Here is a 20,701-nt window from a genome sequence, read left to right on the forward strand (position 1 = left end):
GATAAGCACTATTGCTTGATTGTAAAGAAACACTCCAATAAGAACAGAGATGCTTAAATGATGCACTTTTATGACATCTTTCCAAGAACAACAGTAGCTAATTGCTGTTTCCTACTGGGAAATGTCTCTTTAATATGTAGATCACTAGATGACTACTCTAATGCAAGGTGCCAATGCTACAGTCATTTAATCATGCAAAAGAGTTAAGCTTTCACTTAGAATACGCTTTATCATCCTTCCAGGTAGGGCAACAGCACAGCAGCCCACATACCATCTGCTCACAGAAATAAAACAGCTTTAAACTGCTTTATTTGTTTTAAATAATATTACTGAATATATCTGTAGGGTTTTTTTAGACCAACTTACTTGGTGCTGACTGGCCTTAGCCAACTGCTCGTTGGCTGATTCTACATTAGAAGATGCAGTCTCAATGTTGGCTTCAATACTATCTGCAAATTAAGATAATAGAAGGTAATTACAGGGAAACATTCACACCAAAAGTAATGCAGCAATTTTCTGATGGGCACAGAGGGACCGGGAGAGAGTCTCTACCGCTCTCTGTCTACACCTGGACTCGGTCAGAGGCAGAGCCACTGATGATGATCCCTGGTTTATCAGAGCATAAGAAACTGGAAGGCTTTGGATCTGACACAAGGTCCAGTGGAAGGGCTCCAAGAGATTTCAATGGGCATTGGATGAGGATCAATTTATTGGACAGTTAAATTGATCTGTGGTGTCCAGGGGAAAAATCACAGGACATGCTTCCCAATTTAGGAAGGCAGTGTTGGAAGGGGCATCACTTGTCCTTCAATAAAGACCTTCACTTACGTCAGTTCTTGGCTTTTGACCAAGGGGAGGGAAACAATAGGGGGAGGGAAATAACTGATTTATTGCAAATGAGTGTAGCAATGAGGGGAAAACAAATCCCTGGGTCAATCAAAAAAAAGTGAGCTTTCAAAGCGACACTCATTTCCACCTAGAAACAAATTTCCTGGGTGCAAAAGCTGCATTTATGACCTAGATGGGGCTCAGATATAAATCTCAGAAACTGTGGCCAATTTTGCTCTTAGGCATGCACATGCAACAACAGCTTGTCTCAGTCGGAGCTGTGTGTATATGTTTTAGGGTAGAAATAAGGACACTAGGTATACATAAATCAGCTGGAGAATTTACTACAGATAAATTCAAGAATAAGATTTCATGGCCCGAACTTACTCTTAATAAAATAAATAGGGAGACTTCCATTGGCGTTATTAAGACTTGGACTGGGTCCCTGGCACAAAAAAATTATTTAATTACTTTACTTTTACTTTTTTTTTTTTTTCTTTCAAAGGGAAGAAAATAAAACAGATTGGCCATTTCTACAGGTTGGGGAAAAGAGATGCTTCATAGGCTTTTACACACTCACAGATACATTTTAGAAGACTTGTTTTATTCTATTTGGTAGATTAAGCTATTTTGTCAGGTTGTTAATATCTTTAGGTAATTTTCATAATTTAATTAAAAAAAAATGGAGTTTGACATTATAGACCTATTCAAAATAATTCATCACAATGCAAGGAGACGGTGTTCTGTTCTCTTTATTTTTTTATTATACATCGCTATACTAGCAGTGAAGAAACTCTATGGCTACCACTGCCAGGGATTGCTAAATTTTAATTTTAATGGCCAATCCCACATGCCCCCGCCTGTTTTTACTAAGACCCTGATTGCATCTGAAGGGTGTCTGGTATTGTTCTATTCTTCCCAAGTGATTCTCTTTGAATAACTGATATTCAGTAGCAACAGTGAAAAAACTTAGTGGAGGAGCCTGGGGGGCAGGCTCCAGGTGCATGTCAAATTTGGTTTTCTGGGTATTTAAGAAAGTTGTTCTGATGTACCACAGAATTATGTACGTTTGGCTATGTATATGTATCTATACAGAAGTCATCTATAGCCTTGCACTGATTCTAACATATTGCTGGGATACTGACGGATTCTTTTCTCTCCCTTTTGTTGTTAATATGAGATCAAAATGACATTAAATCATATGCGAAAAATGCAGAAAAACACTAAGGGTCTGTCTATACTAGGCTCAGGGGTCCAGACCAATCATCTGTGGAGGTACCCACCCCCCCATATATTAGTGGACTGTGTAGAAGCCCCTGCCACCACATCTTCACCACCACCATAACACGAGCTAGCTAAAGGCTGTATAGATGTATCGGCACATCTTCCATTCATACCTCCTAGCTGTGAAACCAAACTCTAGGATTCAGTGCTAGCACTGGTCTTTTGCCTGTTAGGTATTTAGTAGGCCTCTGCGAAGCAACACGTTTTTGATTCGGATTTGGCCAATTCAGATTTAGAGATTCAGTGCAGATTTGGCGATTCGGCCATAGACTATAATGGGCAATACCTATAACTTTGTCCTTTTTTTTGCAGATTTGGACAAGAACAGCAGTGGTGGTAGCGCCTTCTGAGTGCATGAAGCCTGCCAAGTTTCAAGGAAATAGATGCAAGGATTTCTGTGAAAGTGCACGTCAAACTGTTGAATGCAAAACACATATCACTTGTGTGTGCTAAGGCAGAGCGGGATGAAAACAGCAGGGATGGTAGCTCTTCATGCAGGCATGAGGCCTGCCAGGTTTCAGGCAGAGTGGTGCAGGGGTTTCTAGGAAAGTGCACCTTGAGGCTCTGAAAGCAAATATAAAAAGCAAATAGGTGTGGAGTGAGGAGGGTGGTGCTCACTCCATCTGTACATGGAGTTTGGGAAACCCCACCAACGGGAGGTTCATGTTCAGGAACACCAGCTGCTCCACCAAACCAGGATCCAAGTAGGTGGGGTGGGGTGTCACAACATCACCAGTAATGCTGAACACCCTCTCGCTTGGAACACTGGTTGGTGGACAGAACAGGTGTTCCTGGGCAAGCATGGCCAGATCCTGCCACATCTGGCTGTGGGTTGCCCAATAGGCCAAGAAATTGCAGTGCAGCGGCTCCACATCCTTGGTGAGATAGGTAGCCACTGAAGCCTCTGCGCTACCTGCCTGATGGTTGGGTCTGGTGGCTCTGGACGCCAGCATTGAAGCCATGCCCTTGGCCCACATTGGCAGTGGCTGTGACATAGGAGATGGGCTTCTGGCTGGAGTGCTTGGGTGGAGCAAGCATCTCTGGGTGACCTCATCCATCTTCAGAACATGCCCCCCTTGTCTCCACCTTTCCCCCGCTGGTCCAGGGTGGCCTGCCTCTGCTTCTTGGGGACAGGGGCTTTGGACCAAGAGGGAGACTTCTTTCTGGGCACACTCCCACTGGTGCCAGGCTGAGGAGGAACAAGGGCAAGGAAGTGCTGCCTCCTGAGATGTAGCAGCATTGCTGTGGTGGTAAAGTGTTTCACCTCTTTGCCCCGGATGATCTGCTTCCAGCAATGCTGGCAGATAGTATACCTGGGATCATCTGCCACCTCAGAATGATCCCACACTACACTACCCACCTGTGTGTGGGTTGAGGGTGAGCATTCTGCCTTATTCCCCTCTTCACTAGGCGGAGGCACAACAACAGGAGGATCTGATCCACCTGCCCCCACAACCTCCTCCAAAGTGTCTTCCAGAGGAGACCTGCCCCTAGGGAAGCTTTGAGGGGTGTGGAGCACAATCTCAGATTCCTCCTCCTTCCCCAAAATTTCCTTCGCTATGGCCCTCAGGTCCTCTGCTTCCAGACCCAGCTCCTCCTCTGGTACTGGAAGGCTCATGCTGGGAACTGAAATTAGGGTAGATAATGTCATGCTGCTGCAGGTTAGTGGTGTTAGTGGTGGTGGTGCAGGTGCAGGCACTGCTACCACCTCCTTGCTCCCACAAACAGAAGACTCATCGCTGCCAGGATAGAGGGTGCATCTTTTTGGAGTGGAGGGAACTTGCAGCTCTCCCTCTGCCCCCTCTCCTTCTCCTGCCAGAAGACCTGGCGCCTGCCGTTCCAGCACACTTCATAATGTTTGGTGTACTGCAAAATGTGCGTGTGTAATATATGTTGTGTTTTCCTGCACAGTGATGACACGCTGTCAGGGACAACACACGTTTTTGTGTGGGGGAAAGAATCAAGACAGACTAACGAAAACAAATAAGATGATTCTGGGCAAAGAATAAGCTGAAAGGCATGGATAGGGATAACAATAGGGAGTGTAGGCAAGGGTAAGTAGGAAAGGATTGGATGCAACTTACAAGAAGAGAGACTAGCTGCCAAGAGACTAGACAGCAAGCCAGAGCCTTTCAGGCGCTGCTGGTCTGAGAGAGACAGCTCACAAAAGGCCCAGATCACATTAGACACAGCTTGATACGGTGTTTCTATGTCCCTCCCCCCCCAGCACTGTGATTGGAAGGGAACTCAGAGAAAGATCACAGTCACTGGCCAGCTACAGATGTCAATGTGAGGGCGGTCTCCCCCTCACCCCCGGCCCCAGCCTTTTCCATATACGGAAGATCACCCCCTCCCCCTCCCTCTTCTCCGTTTCTGTGTCCTGCAAGCCTTCCAAACCGCCGAATCTCTCCGAATCGATTCAGAGGCTTCCGAATCGATTCGGACCTTTTAATGGGTCTCCCGATTTGATTCGGCTTTAGAGATTCGGCCGCCAAATTGGGCCAAATCTCCTCCAAAATGAATCATCTACCGAAGCTTCGCACAGCCCTAGTATTTAGATAAGGAGCAAAGGTCTAGTGTTCCTAACCTTATTTAGAACCAAGCAAGTGGGGTAAGAGATGCAGCCTCATGGAAGACAGTGTAGTTACATCAATTTACACCAGGTGAAAATCTGATCTTATCCTGACCACTTAGAACTTATGTAACTGAAGCTCCTCAAGGTTTTGCACTAATGTGATGGTATTTCTCATGTCTGACAATACCGGTATAGACATACACACTGAATGGGGAGACAGGGGGTGGACAGATGGGCAAACAAAGGATGATCAGAAAGGAGATACACAACTTATCTGAAGAGATGATTGGATCAGAAGCATAAAGGGGAATCAGGTTGTGAATTGCAAGCAATATGATCAAAGAGGAACACTACTCTTTGCATAAAACCACTACCTACTTGACTAGTGATAAAGAGAGTTTGAGGAATTCGACTGTAGTCCAGACAAAATAAACAAACTCATTCTCTAGGGCGACCTATCACCTGAACATGTCTCACCCCTTCATGTGTGTGGCTAACCCATTGGCTGCAAAGAGACATTTGGGGAAGTTATGGGGAGTTTAGAGTGTGTTAAAAATAGACACCAAATCTCAGGTAAGTCAGGAGTGGGGCTAGCAAGGGGGAGGGAGTTTGAAAGATCAGGTAGGTTAGTAGGCTCTGGGGGAAATCACGGGGGGCAGGTGGGGTGAGGGGGATGAGGAGGGCAGGTGGGGTCCACGGAGGGATCGGGGGGGGAAGTGGTCTCCATGATGGGGATGAGGAGAGCAGGAGGGGTCCACAGGGTGGATGGAGGAGGCTAGCAGGGTCTGTGGGGGATGCTAGTGTATAGGCAGGTTTGGCAGGATCGGGGGGCTCACACAGTTTGCAAGGGAATTGGAAGGGCAGGCTCTCTCCTTCATCCCCCAGAACCAGAAGCTATTTTTTGCCCTCCAATCCTCCTCAACCCCAGACAAACAACTCCTCTGGCCAATGTACCTCCCCCCTACTGACCCACACACTTACCTCCTCAGCTCGTGGAATCAGTGAACACTAATAAAACTAGTACTGAGAGTGGCTTGCAGGATGGGGAATTTGGTGGGTTGATGTGGGGGGCAGCTGTTCAGTCAACTGGGGGAAGGAGAGGGTTGTTCATCTGGGGCTGGGGTGCTAAAAAAAGCCCTGTGCCAGGGTTTTAGGAAAGGGACAGCCCTGGAGCTGTTGCCAGCAGCTGGGCTTTCCCAGACCTGGGCTTGCGCTGAGAACTGTACAGAAGTTCAGTTAGATCAGTCTCACCAGACGCGAGCTAAGTTATACTATCTTGGGGGTACAGTGAACTTTTATCAGGTGGGCCATTTTTAGACCAATCTAACTGCCATGAACTTCTATACTCTGCACATAGATCCGCCTAAGTAGTGTAAGGTCCACACCAGGGCACATTCAGTTTGGCCATACTGAACAGGTTCTAACTGCCTCCTAACCTCCCTGAATGTCTGTAGTCAGCCAGTCTGTAGGATCGGGTAAGGTGCTGCACTGTGTAGTCACTTACCGTCACAGGCCAAAATGCTGAACTCTCACCATGGCCATTATTAACTAGCATCACAAAACAACATGCTTGCTTCAGCTGATTGCGAAAAAGCCCCAGGATTTTGCAAACAGATTAAAAATCTTTCATGGTTTAAAGTGGAGCCACTTCTATAATGGATCAGTCAATAACTAATTGCAGCATTTTATCTCATTTTAACAAAATTCTCATGATCTTTAAAAAAAACACATTTTCAATAAAAAATGTCAATAAAATATTATGGGAAGCACTGTGAAAAATAGAAGAAAATGGTGTACATTATTCTGCTGTTAACACCTTGTTTGTCCCAGCCATAATATGGCCTAGGCCCTTGAAATGCATTTTGGAACTTTTTAAACATCCACAGCCTATGTGCAAATTGGATATTCACATTGCCGTGCTGCTAGTTGATCATGCATACTAATTTAATCTTGCTTGCAATATATATCTTGGAAGAATCCACTTGGGCCTACAGTGGTAAAAGGCAAAAGAAGGGAGAAGGACAAAGAGATATCATCTATGTAGCCCTATAACTCAGAGGGCTAATCTAAGAAGTGTCAAATTTCTCTAGTCAAAGGAAGAAATCAAGACAATGGGTCTGATTCATAATAAATAAAGAAGCCAGCTCTTTGCATCTGCTTGCTCTTTTGGGAAAGACTATATTTTTATACCCATGATAAATGTCATGATATTTAAAATGTGTTAGGCCCTCTTTTACTTGCAGAGTCAGCTTGATTTACTTATCCTATCCAAGGCGTCAAATCTCAAACACAGTCCTCCTGAGGCAGAGTTTTGACATGTCCCAATAGAACAAAAGCAACGACTTGGCAAGTTGCACCTTTATGAGCCTTCCTGCTCAATCACAAGGTTTCTTCAAGTTCAGAGCACAACAGTGGCAGTTTCCTGCTAACTTCCTCGGATGAACTGGTACGCGGAGAATTCTACTGGTGGCAATAAACATCATACAAGGAAGAGCCTAGTTTCTTGTACAAAATGACTTGTCTTATTAACTGCAACTACCTCAGCCCAGTCACATTCTGGAGGTCAAATACAGAACAGCAGACAAATCTTTAGGTGCTAATAAAGTTACAAGTCTGCAACCGCCCGTTATTTTTTCCCCCTCAAATATCCATCCTGTCTCACTGGAACCATCTACATTGAAAAAAAAAGGCAGGAAACAGAACTCACATAGACAGAGACTGTTAAAGATACAGACACAAAACACAACGATTTGGATGTTCCTTATGCTTTCTACCACCACCAGTATATTGATGGTGTAGAAAAAGATCACATGAACGAATAACTACATCCTGACAGATGGGTGATTATTAGGGCTATGCGAAACTTCAACACCCGTTTCATTTTGGAGGTGTTTCAGCCCATTTTTGCACCCAAAACACCAAATCCTTATCAAAACAGAAGGCTCTGAAACACCTCTGAAATTAAACAAAATCATCCAAAACATTTCAGAAAACTTCACAAAATTTTGGATTTTCAGAGCCAGGCTTGCAGGGAAACAGAAACTAAGAAGAGGGAGGAGGAAAAGGCGGGGAAGGACTGCTCTGATTGACATCTGTAGCTGGCCAGTTTCTGTGATCTGTCCCTGAGGTCCCTTCCAATCCCAGTGCTCAGGGAGGGACAGCAGCCTGCTGTCATCCTGTGTGCAGATCTGGGGGGTGTGGCCCCTGGGAGGAGTCTGGCACAGCCCTGCAGCCCTCTTGGGGGAGGGCGGAGCCCCTGGATCTGCATGTGGGATGACAGCATGCTGCCACTGCCAGCTGGGGCCAGCACCAGCACTGGGTTCTTTCCAGCGCTTGGCATGGGCTGCGCCAAGCAGACTCGGGTGCTGGCACTCGCCCCAGCTGGCAGCATGCCGTCATCCAGCATGCAGATCTGGGGGTCCGTGCCCCCAGGAAGAGTCCAGCACAGCCCTGCAACCCCCTTGAACTGCCGAATCCCAAACCAAAACGAACCACAGCCATTTCGCACAGCCCTAGTCATTATGATGCATGGGACTTTTTACAATAAAGCTTTGCGAGTCATAAGCATGTTGAGAGGAGTGCCCAGAAAACTGGGTCCAAAATCTGCACTTGTAGTGCAACAGATTCTAGGTTATGCCTTCAAGATGTGAGACATTTGGGTGAATGAACCATGCACAAAGAAGTGAGCATATAATTATATCCCTGATATAACATTTCCCTTGAAAACTTTTAGAAAACACTACCATTTGAGTGACCATATTAGGCAAGAATCTGTTGGAAATATCGTCATCACTGTGCTAGTCGGGGACCATTCCCAGGGTGAATTCACTTTTCCCACTGATCTACTTTACACAGGAGAGTTTAGTTTAAGGTCCAGTTGTATGATTTTGCAGGTTTGTATTTTATTGTATTTGAGAGAACAGACTCCTCCTAATTCTCTAAGGGATTCTTCATAACAAAGAAACCACTGTGCCATTAAGGCAGTCAGTCATGGAACACGCATGAAGAATCTTCTAAATGGACCTTTCTTGCAGAGGACATGTGAGTGATGGCTCTTTGTGGTGGATCCCAGGCTGATATGTAAAAGTTTTCAGAGCATGCTATGTGTTAAATCAGCCTTCAAGCCAAAAAGCAAGCCTGGATATATCAAAAACAAAGGGAATGAACTAGGGCTGAACGCAGGGAACCGACAAAGCTAGTCTGGTAGCAGAGATGGGTGGACCTTCAAATCCCCCAAACAAATCATCAAATGTTTACAAAAAGAGGAATACATTTTTCCTTTGAGCACATATTTTATTACTAGGAGGTGGAAATGGCAATGTTGCATACAAAGCAGTATCAGCTCAACTATGGGAGTGAATTTATTGTCTTTATTGGAAAATTCCCCCTATCTCTCAGTGTATCAAGACATTGAATCAATTGCCATGTGTCTCCTGTGTCCTGCAGTTTCTTTGTTCCTGGCTTTATTCTTTTCTTGTCTATGAGATCCACATTTCATGAGCTAGTGGCATTCAATGTCAAGATCAACCAAGGCCTAAAAACTCGATAACTCTGACTGAGCATTCACAGAAGGTGGCTGGGCACCAAATGGGATCATAAAAATGGAAGAAAACCCGAGATGGAAAAAATTCTCTTCTTTGTGGTGGAATTAACCTTCCCTGAAAGCAGGACTTTTTGCATGAGTTGTGATTTGGACTTCTTTGGATTTAACAAAGAGACAGTGGATTTGGCAAAGAAAATCCTGAATGTGTTCCTGTGCCTCTGCTGCTGTCAACTTGGATTGAAGGCATAGACTGGCCAGTCTTTGGACCACTTGCTGTTTTGAGGGAAGTGGTGGTAGAGAAGGTGTAGATGCTTTATTTGAGCAGTGTTGGTGGTAAAATGGTCCGACAGGAAAAATGGGGGAATATTACAATTCTAGAGAAACACTTTTGAAGAAGTCTGGCACCTTTGTTAGCTGCTGGGAGTCTGATGAAGCTACAGGCCCAGTGAATGAATTGTGGTTGAAGTAGGGTGTGCTTAGATAAGGAACTGGAGCTTACATTGTACTGACACCCCAGAGACACCATATGTGCATGACGGAGAGGACAGCATCTCTTTCTTCCAAACAGCCAAGAAAGTAGCAGCATTTTTGTTTTTCTGGTGTAGGTTAAAAAAAGCATGCAACATGTACCATATGTCAATCACCTTCATTCCCTGTTGTGAGAAGCAAAGAAGACCACAGAGATGGGCAAAGGTGTTGGTACTAGCCATATGCTCGGATCACCATTGGCATCTAACGTCTCCTTTGAACCAGCTAAAGACGTAGACCCAGATTCTCCTCTCACTAATCCACATTTCACATTGACTACATAGAGTCATTCCTGCTTTACACCAGCAGGTATGAAAAATAATCCAGCCCATATACCAGAAAGCATACTCTTTGATAGGGTAAGTTGTAAGTTGGTGGGTGCAGTTGAATGGTTGAATGTGTGCATGCCTGTGCGTGTATATGTATGTGCTCTCAATGAATCCCGTGTAGCTTGCTTCGCAAAGCGTCAACACCTTGACTGTCTACCTGGGTGGTGCGTTGGGAGAAGCTTTTTGCCACTAGTCTCTCCACTGAAGTGATAGCCAATGACTGGGGTGGCCTTCCTCCAGCCATGGCTCTCTGGTGTTCTCCAAGTTTTTTCCTTACTACCCCATGGAGGTCTTGCTATTAGTGTTTCTGATCCCCCAAGTCCCAGCAGCAGTACCCCAACACACTAACAGCTTGTAGGATGTTATTCCACGCTCTGTGCTTCCTAGCTGGGGTCCTCCTCAAAGCTCCAAATAGGAACGGGTAATGCTTGGTGACTTTTTGCACCAGCACGTCGGTCTCTTGTTGGTTAAAATTGGGCTTCCTGGTTTTAGTATGGGAGTGCAGCCTGTGATGCAGAGCTCCAGCAGCGGAGGGTAACAATGTAGAGCAGCAGGGCCAGAAGCAGCCAACTGAGCAGCAGTTGCAGACTTGGGGGTGAAACTTCTCTTGCATATCAACATGTTGAGGCTGGTTCCTAGAAAGGCACCAAATCCTGGGTATTTATATGCGCTTGAGGAAGGGGGCATATAAATCCCATAAGGGGATTCCACATAGGCATTGTGTCATGTTTTGGGGTTGTGTGGGGTGTTTTTAAGTGGTGCTTCCCATCCCCACATTGGGATTCTGTACATAAATGCACCTTCCCTCCCTGCATGGAGACATGGCTTTCCAAGACTGACAGTGTTTCTAAGTGATACATCTGAGATGTGGTTCCATGTAATGCAAGGTGGTGGGAGGTGGGAAAATATTTGCTGCTGTCCACATAATTACAGGACCAACATGGCGTAATCTTGTTTTCATCAAAATAGCTTGTGTTGATTACACAATGGAGCAACCTGCTCAGGGTGATCACAGACATATTACTACCAGTGATAAGAGTGCCAAACTAAGACAGGGTATTTACAGGCAATACGACAGGGATTTGTGGAACATATCTTGCAGTGAGGAAGAGGGTGGAGAAGATGATCAAAAAGCTCACTTCCTTGGAAGCTGTCTGGGGTCGCCACCGCTATAGCCTGATACACAAGTGAGCTGTGCCTGATGCAAAGATAATCTGCGTTACTGATACAACTATTGAGTTTTTAATGAATCAGGCTCATTGCTCTCGTTATCCTTAGATCCATGCTCACCTAACAGGTAGCATAAATGAGAATACTATGACTGGGAGCACCGATCATGGTTTCTAGGGACAGTGATAAATTTGTGGAAGACGCATATATGGCAGATGCATTCTCAGCAACTTCACGTTTTTTCTCCTCCATTCATTCAACCTTCCCGAGCCCTACAGTTTTGCTATGTTTAATAGGTGCTATGGGTATACTGGCTTTAAGCAGACCAACTTGGCAACTATGCTGATTAAGGTGTTCCTACAAACTTGTGGGTTTTTCCTTTCTCCCAAGAATAAGTTTAAACCTGCCTTTTCATTGTTTCTACCAAGCTTGGGTGGGTAGACAACAAGGGGGTGACCTGAGCTCATAATCTGGCCAGAGCAGTACATTCTGTTGGCTGGTGAGACACAGATTCCCCAACCAAATGGTTTTTGTTGGTTGGTTTAATTTTATTAAGATTTGTTTTTAATGAGCGCAGACACTGCGAGCTTTCATTGTATGTGTGTAATGGGAGTAAATTAAAAAATGGGCATAGCAAAAAAAATTCTCACCGTTGAAGGTGAATTTTTATTCAGAGCATTTCAGCCCCCTTTACCTTCTGATTGTTAAGTCTACCTCACTTGTGTGCAACATAAACAGCAAAAGATGAACAGTATGAGCTTGGGGAGATACCTCGATTGTCCGACTGACTGAAAAACTACTCTGAAAAAAATAAGGAAGGTTAACAATACTGCTGGGTGGTGGGGGGGCGCTTAAAAGCATGATATTGGTATAGACACAAATGCCCTCCTCTGTACCACTTTTGTTCCAGGTCAGTTAATATTGGGGCCACCTCCATCACAAAAGTAACATTTTAGATATGTCTTGCCATAAGGAATTTGGTGACAAGAGCAAGGGGAAAAACGGTGTATTTTTGCATGCCCCTCAAGGCATTAACATCAGCTGTGCTTGCTGATGACAAATCGGAGTAAGAAGTTACAGAGGAGAGCGGCCACACCAAGGAATCAGCTTAGATGTCATTCTGGTTGCCCTCCCTCTCTGCAAATGAGCATGGGACTTCTCCGCGTGGTGGCTGTGGCATGCATTAATGAACACAGGGTGTGGGGTCCTAAGCAGGGAAACATTAGATGCATCTACACATGCACTTTAATGCACATTAGCCTATATTAATGCACATTAAAGAGTCACAAAAATATATATATGCACTTTCACTAATGTACTGTTAAACAGGCTATCACACCTGAGTATTCAAGTCGGCTGTTCCAGATGATCTCCACCCCAGAGTACTGAGGGAATTGGCTGAGGTCATTGCAGAACCCCCGGCACGGTTTTATAAGCACTTGTGGTGCTCTGGTGTGGGGCCAGAGGACTGGAAGAGGGCCAACGTGGTTCCCATCTTCAAAAAGGGGAAGAAGGAGGACCCAGGAAACTATAGGCCAGTTAGTCTTACCTTGATCCTGGGCAAGCTTTTTGAGAAAATTATTCTGGCGCATATCCATGAGGGACCAGCAGGGGAGATCACGCTTAGGGGCAACCAAACATGGGTTCATCAGTGGCAGGTCCTGTCAGAACAAGCTGGTGGCCTTCTACGAACAGGTCACCAAATCATTAAATGCAGGTGTAGCAGTGGACATAGTCTTCCTGGACTTGCGGAGGCCTTCGACACTGTCTCTCACCCCGTTCTCATTAAGAAACTGGGGGGCTGTGGTGTCGACACCCACACAGTCAAATGGGTCGCCAACTGGCTGGAGGGCCGCACCCAGAGAGTGGTGGTGGACGGGTCATGTTCGACCGGAGGGACGTGGGCAGTGGGGTCCCACAGGGCTCAGTCCTCAGGCCCGCACTGTTCAACATCTTCATCAGTGACTTGTACGAGGGGGCAAAAAACACCTGTTCAAATTTGCTGATGACACTAAGATGTGGGGGGATGTGGGCACACTAGAAGGGAGGAATAGGCTGCAGTCGGACCTAGACGGGTTACAGGGGTGGGCAGATGAGAACAGGATGGGATTCAACACCAATAAGTGCAAAGTGCTGCACCTGGGGAGGAACAACCGGCACCATACCTACAGGCTGGGGAACTCCCTTCTCGTCAGCACGGAGGCGGAAAAGGATCTTGGAGTCACCATTGATGCCAAGATGAACATGGGCCGGCAGTGTGGGGACGCGGTCAGGAAGGCCAACCGCACCTTGGCGTACATCCACAGATGCATCTCAAGCAGGTCCAGGGAGGTGATCCTCCCTTTCTATGTGGCACTGGTCAGGCCGCAGCTGGAGTCCTGTGTCCAGTTCTGGGCGCCGCACTTCAGGAGGGATGTGGACAGCATGGAGAGGGGCCAGAGGAGGCCACCCGCATGGTCAGGCGGCAGCAGGGCAGGCCCTACGAGGAGAGGCGACGGGACCTGAACCTGTTCAGCCTCCACAAGAGAAGGCTGAGGGGGGATCTTGTGGCCTGTTACAAACTAGTTAGGGGGGATCAGCAGGCATTGGGGGAGTCCCTGTTTCCCTGAGCGCGACCAGGAGTGACTAGAAATAACGGTCACAAGCTGGCAGAGGGGAGATTCAGATTAGATATCAAGAGGCGCGACTTCACGGTCAGGGCGGCTAGGAGCTGGGATCAACTTCCAAGAGAAGTGGTGCTGGCTCCTACCTTGGGGGTCTTTAAGAGGAGGTTACACCTTGGTGGGGTCGTTTGACCCCAGTACTCTTTCCTGCCATGGCAGGGGGTCGGATTTGATGATCTGCTCAGGCCCCTTCTGACCCTAGAAACTATGAAACTATGAAACTTTTTTCTAGTACCTCATGATGGAGGTACTATATTTAATATGCATTAGCAAAAGTAAATTAATGAAGTTGTAGGTGCAGCCACTGTATGATTAACTGCAGGACTAAGAGGTGTCCCTACCTGCAGCATTTGTGTGCTTCATCTAGGACCGAATGCAACACACCTCGATTTTGCCAACTGGCCTGCTTTTCTAAAGAGTTGATGTTGGATCAAAGAGTTTATGTTTCGGCACTCGGGTTAGAAAAACCTGGTAATAGTTTTTTAAAGCACTGAATAGTTCATTTGATCTTTTTCACACTGTAAAACAAGAGGGAGAGAAAAAATATCTGATCCTTCTCTTTGCTGTAACAGGAGATGGTGGCAAAGGAGATAAGGGCAAGAGAGCTTTTAAGAGGAGTGGATCTCCTGTATTTTCCTGCCATTTTCTTCTCTTCCTCTCCTGAGGCTTAGAGGTGGATGTTGGGGAGCAATACCGGGAATTTCCTCACTCTCTGCATCTTCTGCCACTGCACCAGTATGCACCCCTTGCTGTTCCCAGCTTTTGCTGGCTAGACAGCATGGAGGGGCTAAGTTTGGAACAACTTTGGAGGGTATACCTCCTAGCATATCACACTGTAATGTTACTTCAATTTTAACCAAGAAATAAAAGAATGGGAAAAAGGATTGTCCTTGGGGCAGAATCAAGCTATGTGCTTTCCTACGGTAGTCTTGGATTTCAATTACTGACCGAAAGAAAGGAGTCATTCCCATTCTAATTAAGACTATTTCTCCTACATTTCTGTCACTTCTGATGGGCAAAAGATTGTTTCTCTCTTGAAATCTCTTTTTGATACTCACCATAACAGCTGACTATCCCAGGCATGTGACCACCACACCATGGGGAGCTTTTAAAACCACAGGGGACCTCTATACAAACCCTGCCATGGTATAAGACACACAGTCTGTGTGGCAACTGAGCTGCCTTAAGCAGCCCCAGTGCTAGAATCATTTGGGTCCGTTACATTCCTAAATAGCCGAGTTGTAACCTCATATCTAAATGTGATCATAAAGAACATACCTTGAGAGTAACGGCAATACCTACCTATTGTGTCTCCTTGCTCATAGACCATGGAGGCCAGGTCTTTAATGATCTGGTTGACATCCAACATGTCACTCTGAAAAGATGAAAGTTGAAAAAGTTAGTGATCAACGGACAACACCAGCTCGGAAAACAGGTGCTCTGATTCTTCCCGTTTGGGAAAAAGTACCTCTCTTTTTCTGAATGGAACAGGAAAGGCAAAATATCCCCAAATTAAATCCCCTCTTAAAGAAACACTTTCCTAGATCTGAGTTATTAAAACTTTGCACTTGACACAACCAAATTAACCCTTTGGGAAAGGAGCAAGAACACTTATTAGGTAATACAGCAGCTTTGCAGGACTGTGGGACACAGAGGAACAAAAAGCAAATATCCTTCCATCTCCAAGGACCTGTGCTTGAGCTAGACCATTCACTTGCCTCGATGCAACAATCTGTTGTGACAGAGTATCACTAAATGAACTGAGATATGATTGAAAAGTGGTTTATTTTAAACTCTATCCCTCTTTACAATGGTCAGGGCATGGCTAGAGAATGCAATTAATTCACTTACACCGTTTCCAAGCATAAATTAATCTAACAGGCTGCAGCAACAGAAACTTTTTTGAGTTAAAACAGAGCAACTTCAATCCTTGGTATTAAAGCCGCCAGCCTTTAACAACCTAGTAGGTAAGGTAGGTACAATCAAATCCCAGCTTCCTCTAATAAGAGTGATGGATCTAGAAAAGGGATAATGTTGACTTCAAAAGAGAAAAGGCTATATAAAACAGCAGCAGAGCACTCAGATAGAGCACTTTATTGCTGGGAATTTTGAATTTTTCCAGAACCTGCCATTCATAAGGATCTGAATGTGCTGCCCCGCTGTATCATCACAAAACCACTGGTCTGAGTTCAAGTTATGACTGTTGTGCCTCATGTACCTATCACAAAAGAAGACACGTAAAAGTTACTGTCTTACATGATGCAGTCTGCACTCCGCCATGAAGAAACACATGACTGATTGCCAGACTATCCACCAAAAAACACAGCCAGCTCACCACGAGCTTAACTCTGCTGCAGAAGGGATCCAGCCTCTTAGCCACCCCATGCATGAACTCCATGCCTCCATCCAGAGCCAGCTGTCCCCTCCTGTATTGATGCTAAAAAATCAAGCTCTCTGCACTAGTGGGTGCTGGAAGGGATGTGTCTTTTTGGGGAGGAGTTAAAGGTATGTCATGATAAATGACTTAACTTTCTTGATTTTCTGGGTCTGTGTCAAATGCTTACCTATACTAACCCCAACTCTCATACCACATAGTGTATGCATTACCTTCCGGTTTCAGGGATGTATTTGGTAGCTGTGTTGGTCTAATACAAAAACTCTTGGTTCAGAGATGATACCTTTTATTAGCGAAACTAGCAAATCAATATATCTATTTTATATATATACACACACACATACAACATTCTAATTAGTTCTAATCTAATAAAGGCCTTACCACTTCATAGATTCCATAGACACTAGGGCTGGAAGGGACCTCAGGAGATCATCGAGTCCAGCCCCCTGCCCAAAGGACAGGAAGTCAGCTGGGGTCATAGGATCCCAGCAAGATAAGCATCCAATTTACTCTTGAAGGTGTTCAATGTAGGTGCTTGAACCACCTCCGCTGGCAGACTGTTCCAGACCTTGGGGGCTTGGACAGGAAAGAAATTCTTCCTTATGTCCAGCCTGAAACGGTCTTGTAGTAGTTCGTGACCGTTTGACCTCGTCATCCCTTGGGGCACTCTGGTGAACAGACGTTCCCCCAGATCCTGGTGGTCACCCCTGATAAACTTATAGGTGGCCATCAGATCACCCCTGAGCCTGCGCTTTTCCAGGCTAAAGAGTCCCGTGGCTCTCAGCCTGTCATCATAAGGTCTGTTTTCCTGACCTCTGATCATGCGCGTGGCTCTCCTCTGGACTCTCTCAAGCTTCTCCACATCCTTTTTGAATTGTGGAGCCCAAAACTGGACGCAGTACTCCAGCTGCGGCCTCCCCAAGGCTGAGTACAAGGGGAGAATGACGTCCCGGGATTTGCTCGAGAAGCATCTATGGATGCACGCCAGCATTTTGGTCGCTTTACTAGCCGCAGCATCGCATTGCAGGCTCATGTTCATCTTGTGGTCAATGCTGACCCCCAAGTCTCTTTCTTCTGTAGTGCTATCCAAAGTAGCAATGCCGAGCCTACAAGGATGCTGCAGGTTTTTCCTCCCAAGGTGGAGAACCTTGCATTTTTTGATGTTAAACACCATGAGGTTCTCGTCTGCCCATTTGCTGAGCCTGTCCAGGTCACCCTGGATCACCCGCCTATCTTCTGGCGTGGATGCTTTGCCCCAAAGTTTGGTGTCATTGGCAAACTTGGCCAGTCCACTTCTGACTCCAATGTCCACATCATTAATGAAGATGTTGAACAATATGGGTCCAAGGACAGAGCCTTGAGGGACCCCACTGGTCACAGGACACCATGATGAGTGACTTCCAACAATTACTACCCTCTGGGTCGAACCACAGAGCCAATTCTCCAGCCAGCAGATCATGGTGGACCCAAGGCCACAACTGGCCAGTTTGGCCAAGAGGTGATCATGGGATACCAGATCAAAGGCTTTTTTGAAGTCAAGATATATGACATCAATCTCTTCTCCCTTGTCCAGGTGATAGGTGACCTGGTCATAAAAGGAAATGAGATTGGTCAAGCAAGACCTGCAACAAATCCGTGCTGGCTATCTCTCGGGATGTTGGCATCACCCAAGTCCATTAAGGATGGCCTCTTCAATAAACTTTTCTAAGAACTTCCCCGGGATAGACGTCAGGCTAATGGGCCTGTAGTTAGCCGGATCCACTCTCCTCCCTTTTTTGAAGATCGGCACCACATTGGCCTTCTTCCAGTCTTTGGGCACTACACCAGAGCACGAGGAGTCCTCAAAGACCCATGCCAGGGGCTGGGCTATGACGCTCGCCAGCTCCTTGAGTACCCTGGGGTGCAGATTGTCAGGGCCGGCTGACTTGAAGGTATCCAGCTTCCCAAGATGTTCCTTCATGAGGTCAGCATTGATGGGGGGCAGGGGATCTCCCTTACCCGGACCCCCCTGTCCCATAGCCGGCACGGGCGCCCCATGGGACTGAAGAAAGACCAATGCAAAGTACTCATTTAATAGGTTGGCTTTTTCCTGGGCGTCAGTTGTCAGCTGTCCCACCTGGTTCAGCAGGGGTCCAACGTTGCCCTTGCTTTTCCTCTGGCTCCCAACATATCTGAAAAAGGACTTTTTATTGTCCTTGATGCTTGAAACTAGTTGGAGTTCAGTTGCCACCTTGGCTTTCCTGGTTTGCTCCCTGCAGGACCGGACCAGTGCAGAATATTCCTCCTTGGAGGTGAATCCCGTCCTCCGTCCTTTGTAGGCCTTTCTTTTTAGCCTCAGGAGGTCTGCTAGGTCCCTGGAGAGGTAGGGGGGCTGCTGTGTCCTCCTACTGCCTTTCCTCTGTGTTGGAATAGATATAGCTTGTGCATTGAGGATCGCTTCCTTGAGGAGCAACCACTCTTCCTGAATTCCCTTCCCCCTGGGGCTGTGGTCCCTTAGGGCCTCACTGAGAAGCCTCCTGAGCTTGTCAAAGTCAGCTTTCTTGAAGTCAAGGACTTCCATGTTGCTGACTGACTTGCCAGCTTTACGGCGGATGGTGAAGGTGATCAGCTCGTGGTCGCTGTCACCCAGCTTCCCATCAAACACTAAGACACCAATTAGGTCGTCCCCTGTAGCCAGTACCAGGTCGAGCAGCGCTTTACCTCTCATTGCCCCATAGATTTATTCAGTCAGGTAGAGGTTATCCATGCATGATAGGAAGCTTTGCAACCGCTCAGATTTTGCTGAGTGATCCTCCCACAAGATATTTGGGTAACTGAAGTCAACCATGACAACCATGGTCCTGGAGCATGTGACCTTGGCCAGTTCCCAGGTGAACTCTTGGTTAAACTCTTGACTTTGGGTGGAAGGCCTGTAGTAGACTCCCACCGTTGCGTCCCCTGTGCCGTGTCCCCCACTTCTGTCTGTCTGTCCATATCAGTCCAGGCCAACTGCACATGCATGGCCTGGAGACTTAGGACAGACAGATGGACAGGCAGAGGCGAAGGTGGGAGCCAAGGGGGTGGGGCCAGACTGTGCTCCCCCCTGCAGGGACCAGCTGTGTGGGGAGGTGGCTTGTGGCCATGGGGGTGAGGGTGGGTGTGGCGCAGACCGTGCCGGGGGGTGTGTGTGTGGTGCACAGCCCTAAGTGTGCTGTGAGGGGAGTGGGCAGGGGGGTGCAGGCAACACCTGCCAAGAATGGAGCATCCGCCGTGCGGCACCCTGTGGCTATGCCCCTCCCTGCTTGCCACGCCCCGCCAGGAGAACCAAAACACGGGAGGGGCAGGGAACTTGTCTGCAGGGTGTCACATGGGGAGCATGGGTGGGGGGTGTGCTCTGCCCTGCGTGCTACAGGATGTAGGTGCTCCACATGCCTTGTGTGCTCCTTCTCCCCTCCCTCCATGTGCCTCACCACCCGCATCTGGCAGGTTCTCCCAGCATTGGGGGGGGGAGGAGATATGGCGTGCAGCTGCACTATGTGGCGTGCGGAGCCGGCAGGGGGGCGTGGGCAGTGTGCGCTGCCTGCAGCACACGGCCACAGGGCACGTCCCCCGTACATGCTCTCTGCGTGGCACCCTGCAGCTTGTCAGAAAAAATGATCCCAACACACTACCCCATGTTTTGAAGCACAAAGGAAGTTCATTCCCAGCCCTCTTGGCTAAACAGGGAAATCATGGTCCTCTTAAGAAAGAAGAAAGAGGCTTATAAACAATGGTAGCTCGGGGCGGGCCCCAAGGAGAACTACTCCACAATGGCTCACATTTGCAGGGAACAGATAAGACAGGCTAAAGTCACAACCAAACTTAGATAAGCAATGGGAACGAAGGACAAGAAGTCCTCCTTTAGGTACATAGGGAACAGGAGGAAAACAAATGGGAGTATGGCGTCATTGCTCAGCAACTCAGGAGAGCTGTTTCCCAGCACACAGGAGTAAGATGAACTTCTGAATGACTACTTTGCTTTGGTCTTTCACCGGACCAAGGGGAAAACCAGACCAGGTAGAGTACAGGATAAGCATGGTCAGAATAATCACCTTCCTACTATTACAGTAGAATTGTTGTATGACCAATTTAAAAAAAAAAAATAGACATATACAAGTCAGTGGGACTGGATGATTTTCATCCGAGAGTGCTGAAGAAGCTAGCCAAAGTCATTGCGGAGTCCCTGGCAAAACTCTTCCACAACTCATAGTGCTCTGAGGAAGTCCCCAAGGACTGGAAGAGGCCCAGTGTTGTGCCCATCCACAAGAAGGTCAGGAGGGAGGACCCGGGTAACAATAGGCCAATCAGCCTAACTTCCATCCTAGGGAAAATCCTAGAAAAGTTCATCAAGGAGTCTATCTGGTATAA

The 20,701-nt window shown here is 46.8% G+C and overlaps 1 protein-coding gene across 11 annotated transcripts in view; it reads right to left on the reverse strand.

Moving 5' to 3' along the window:
- The window catches only part of TSNARE1 (t-SNARE domain containing 1), a 791,067-nt gene that overhangs the window by 266,915 nt on the left and 503,451 nt on the right, over positions 1 to 20,701 (reverse strand). For 10 of the 11 annotated variants that reach the window (XM_090040739.1, XM_090040740.1, XM_090040736.1 and 7 more), the window contains 2 exons: positions 15,223 to 15,295; positions 367 to 449 (listed from right to left, as the gene is read on the reverse strand). In XM_090040739.1, the coding sequence (XP_089896865.1) occupies positions 367 to 449; positions 15,223 to 15,295 (156 nt within the window). The remainder of the gene's footprint in view (positions 1 to 366; positions 450 to 15,222; positions 15,296 to 20,701) is intronic. The other variant, XM_090040746.1, reaches the window with a different exon arrangement.

This window comes from Crocodylus siamensis, chromosome 3, assembly GCF_052110815.1.
Source record: "Crocodylus siamensis isolate JL-2025a chromosome 3, ASM5211081v1, whole genome shotgun sequence".
Classification (NCBI taxonomy): domain Eukaryota; kingdom Metazoa; phylum Chordata; order Crocodylia; family Crocodylidae; genus Crocodylus; species Crocodylus siamensis.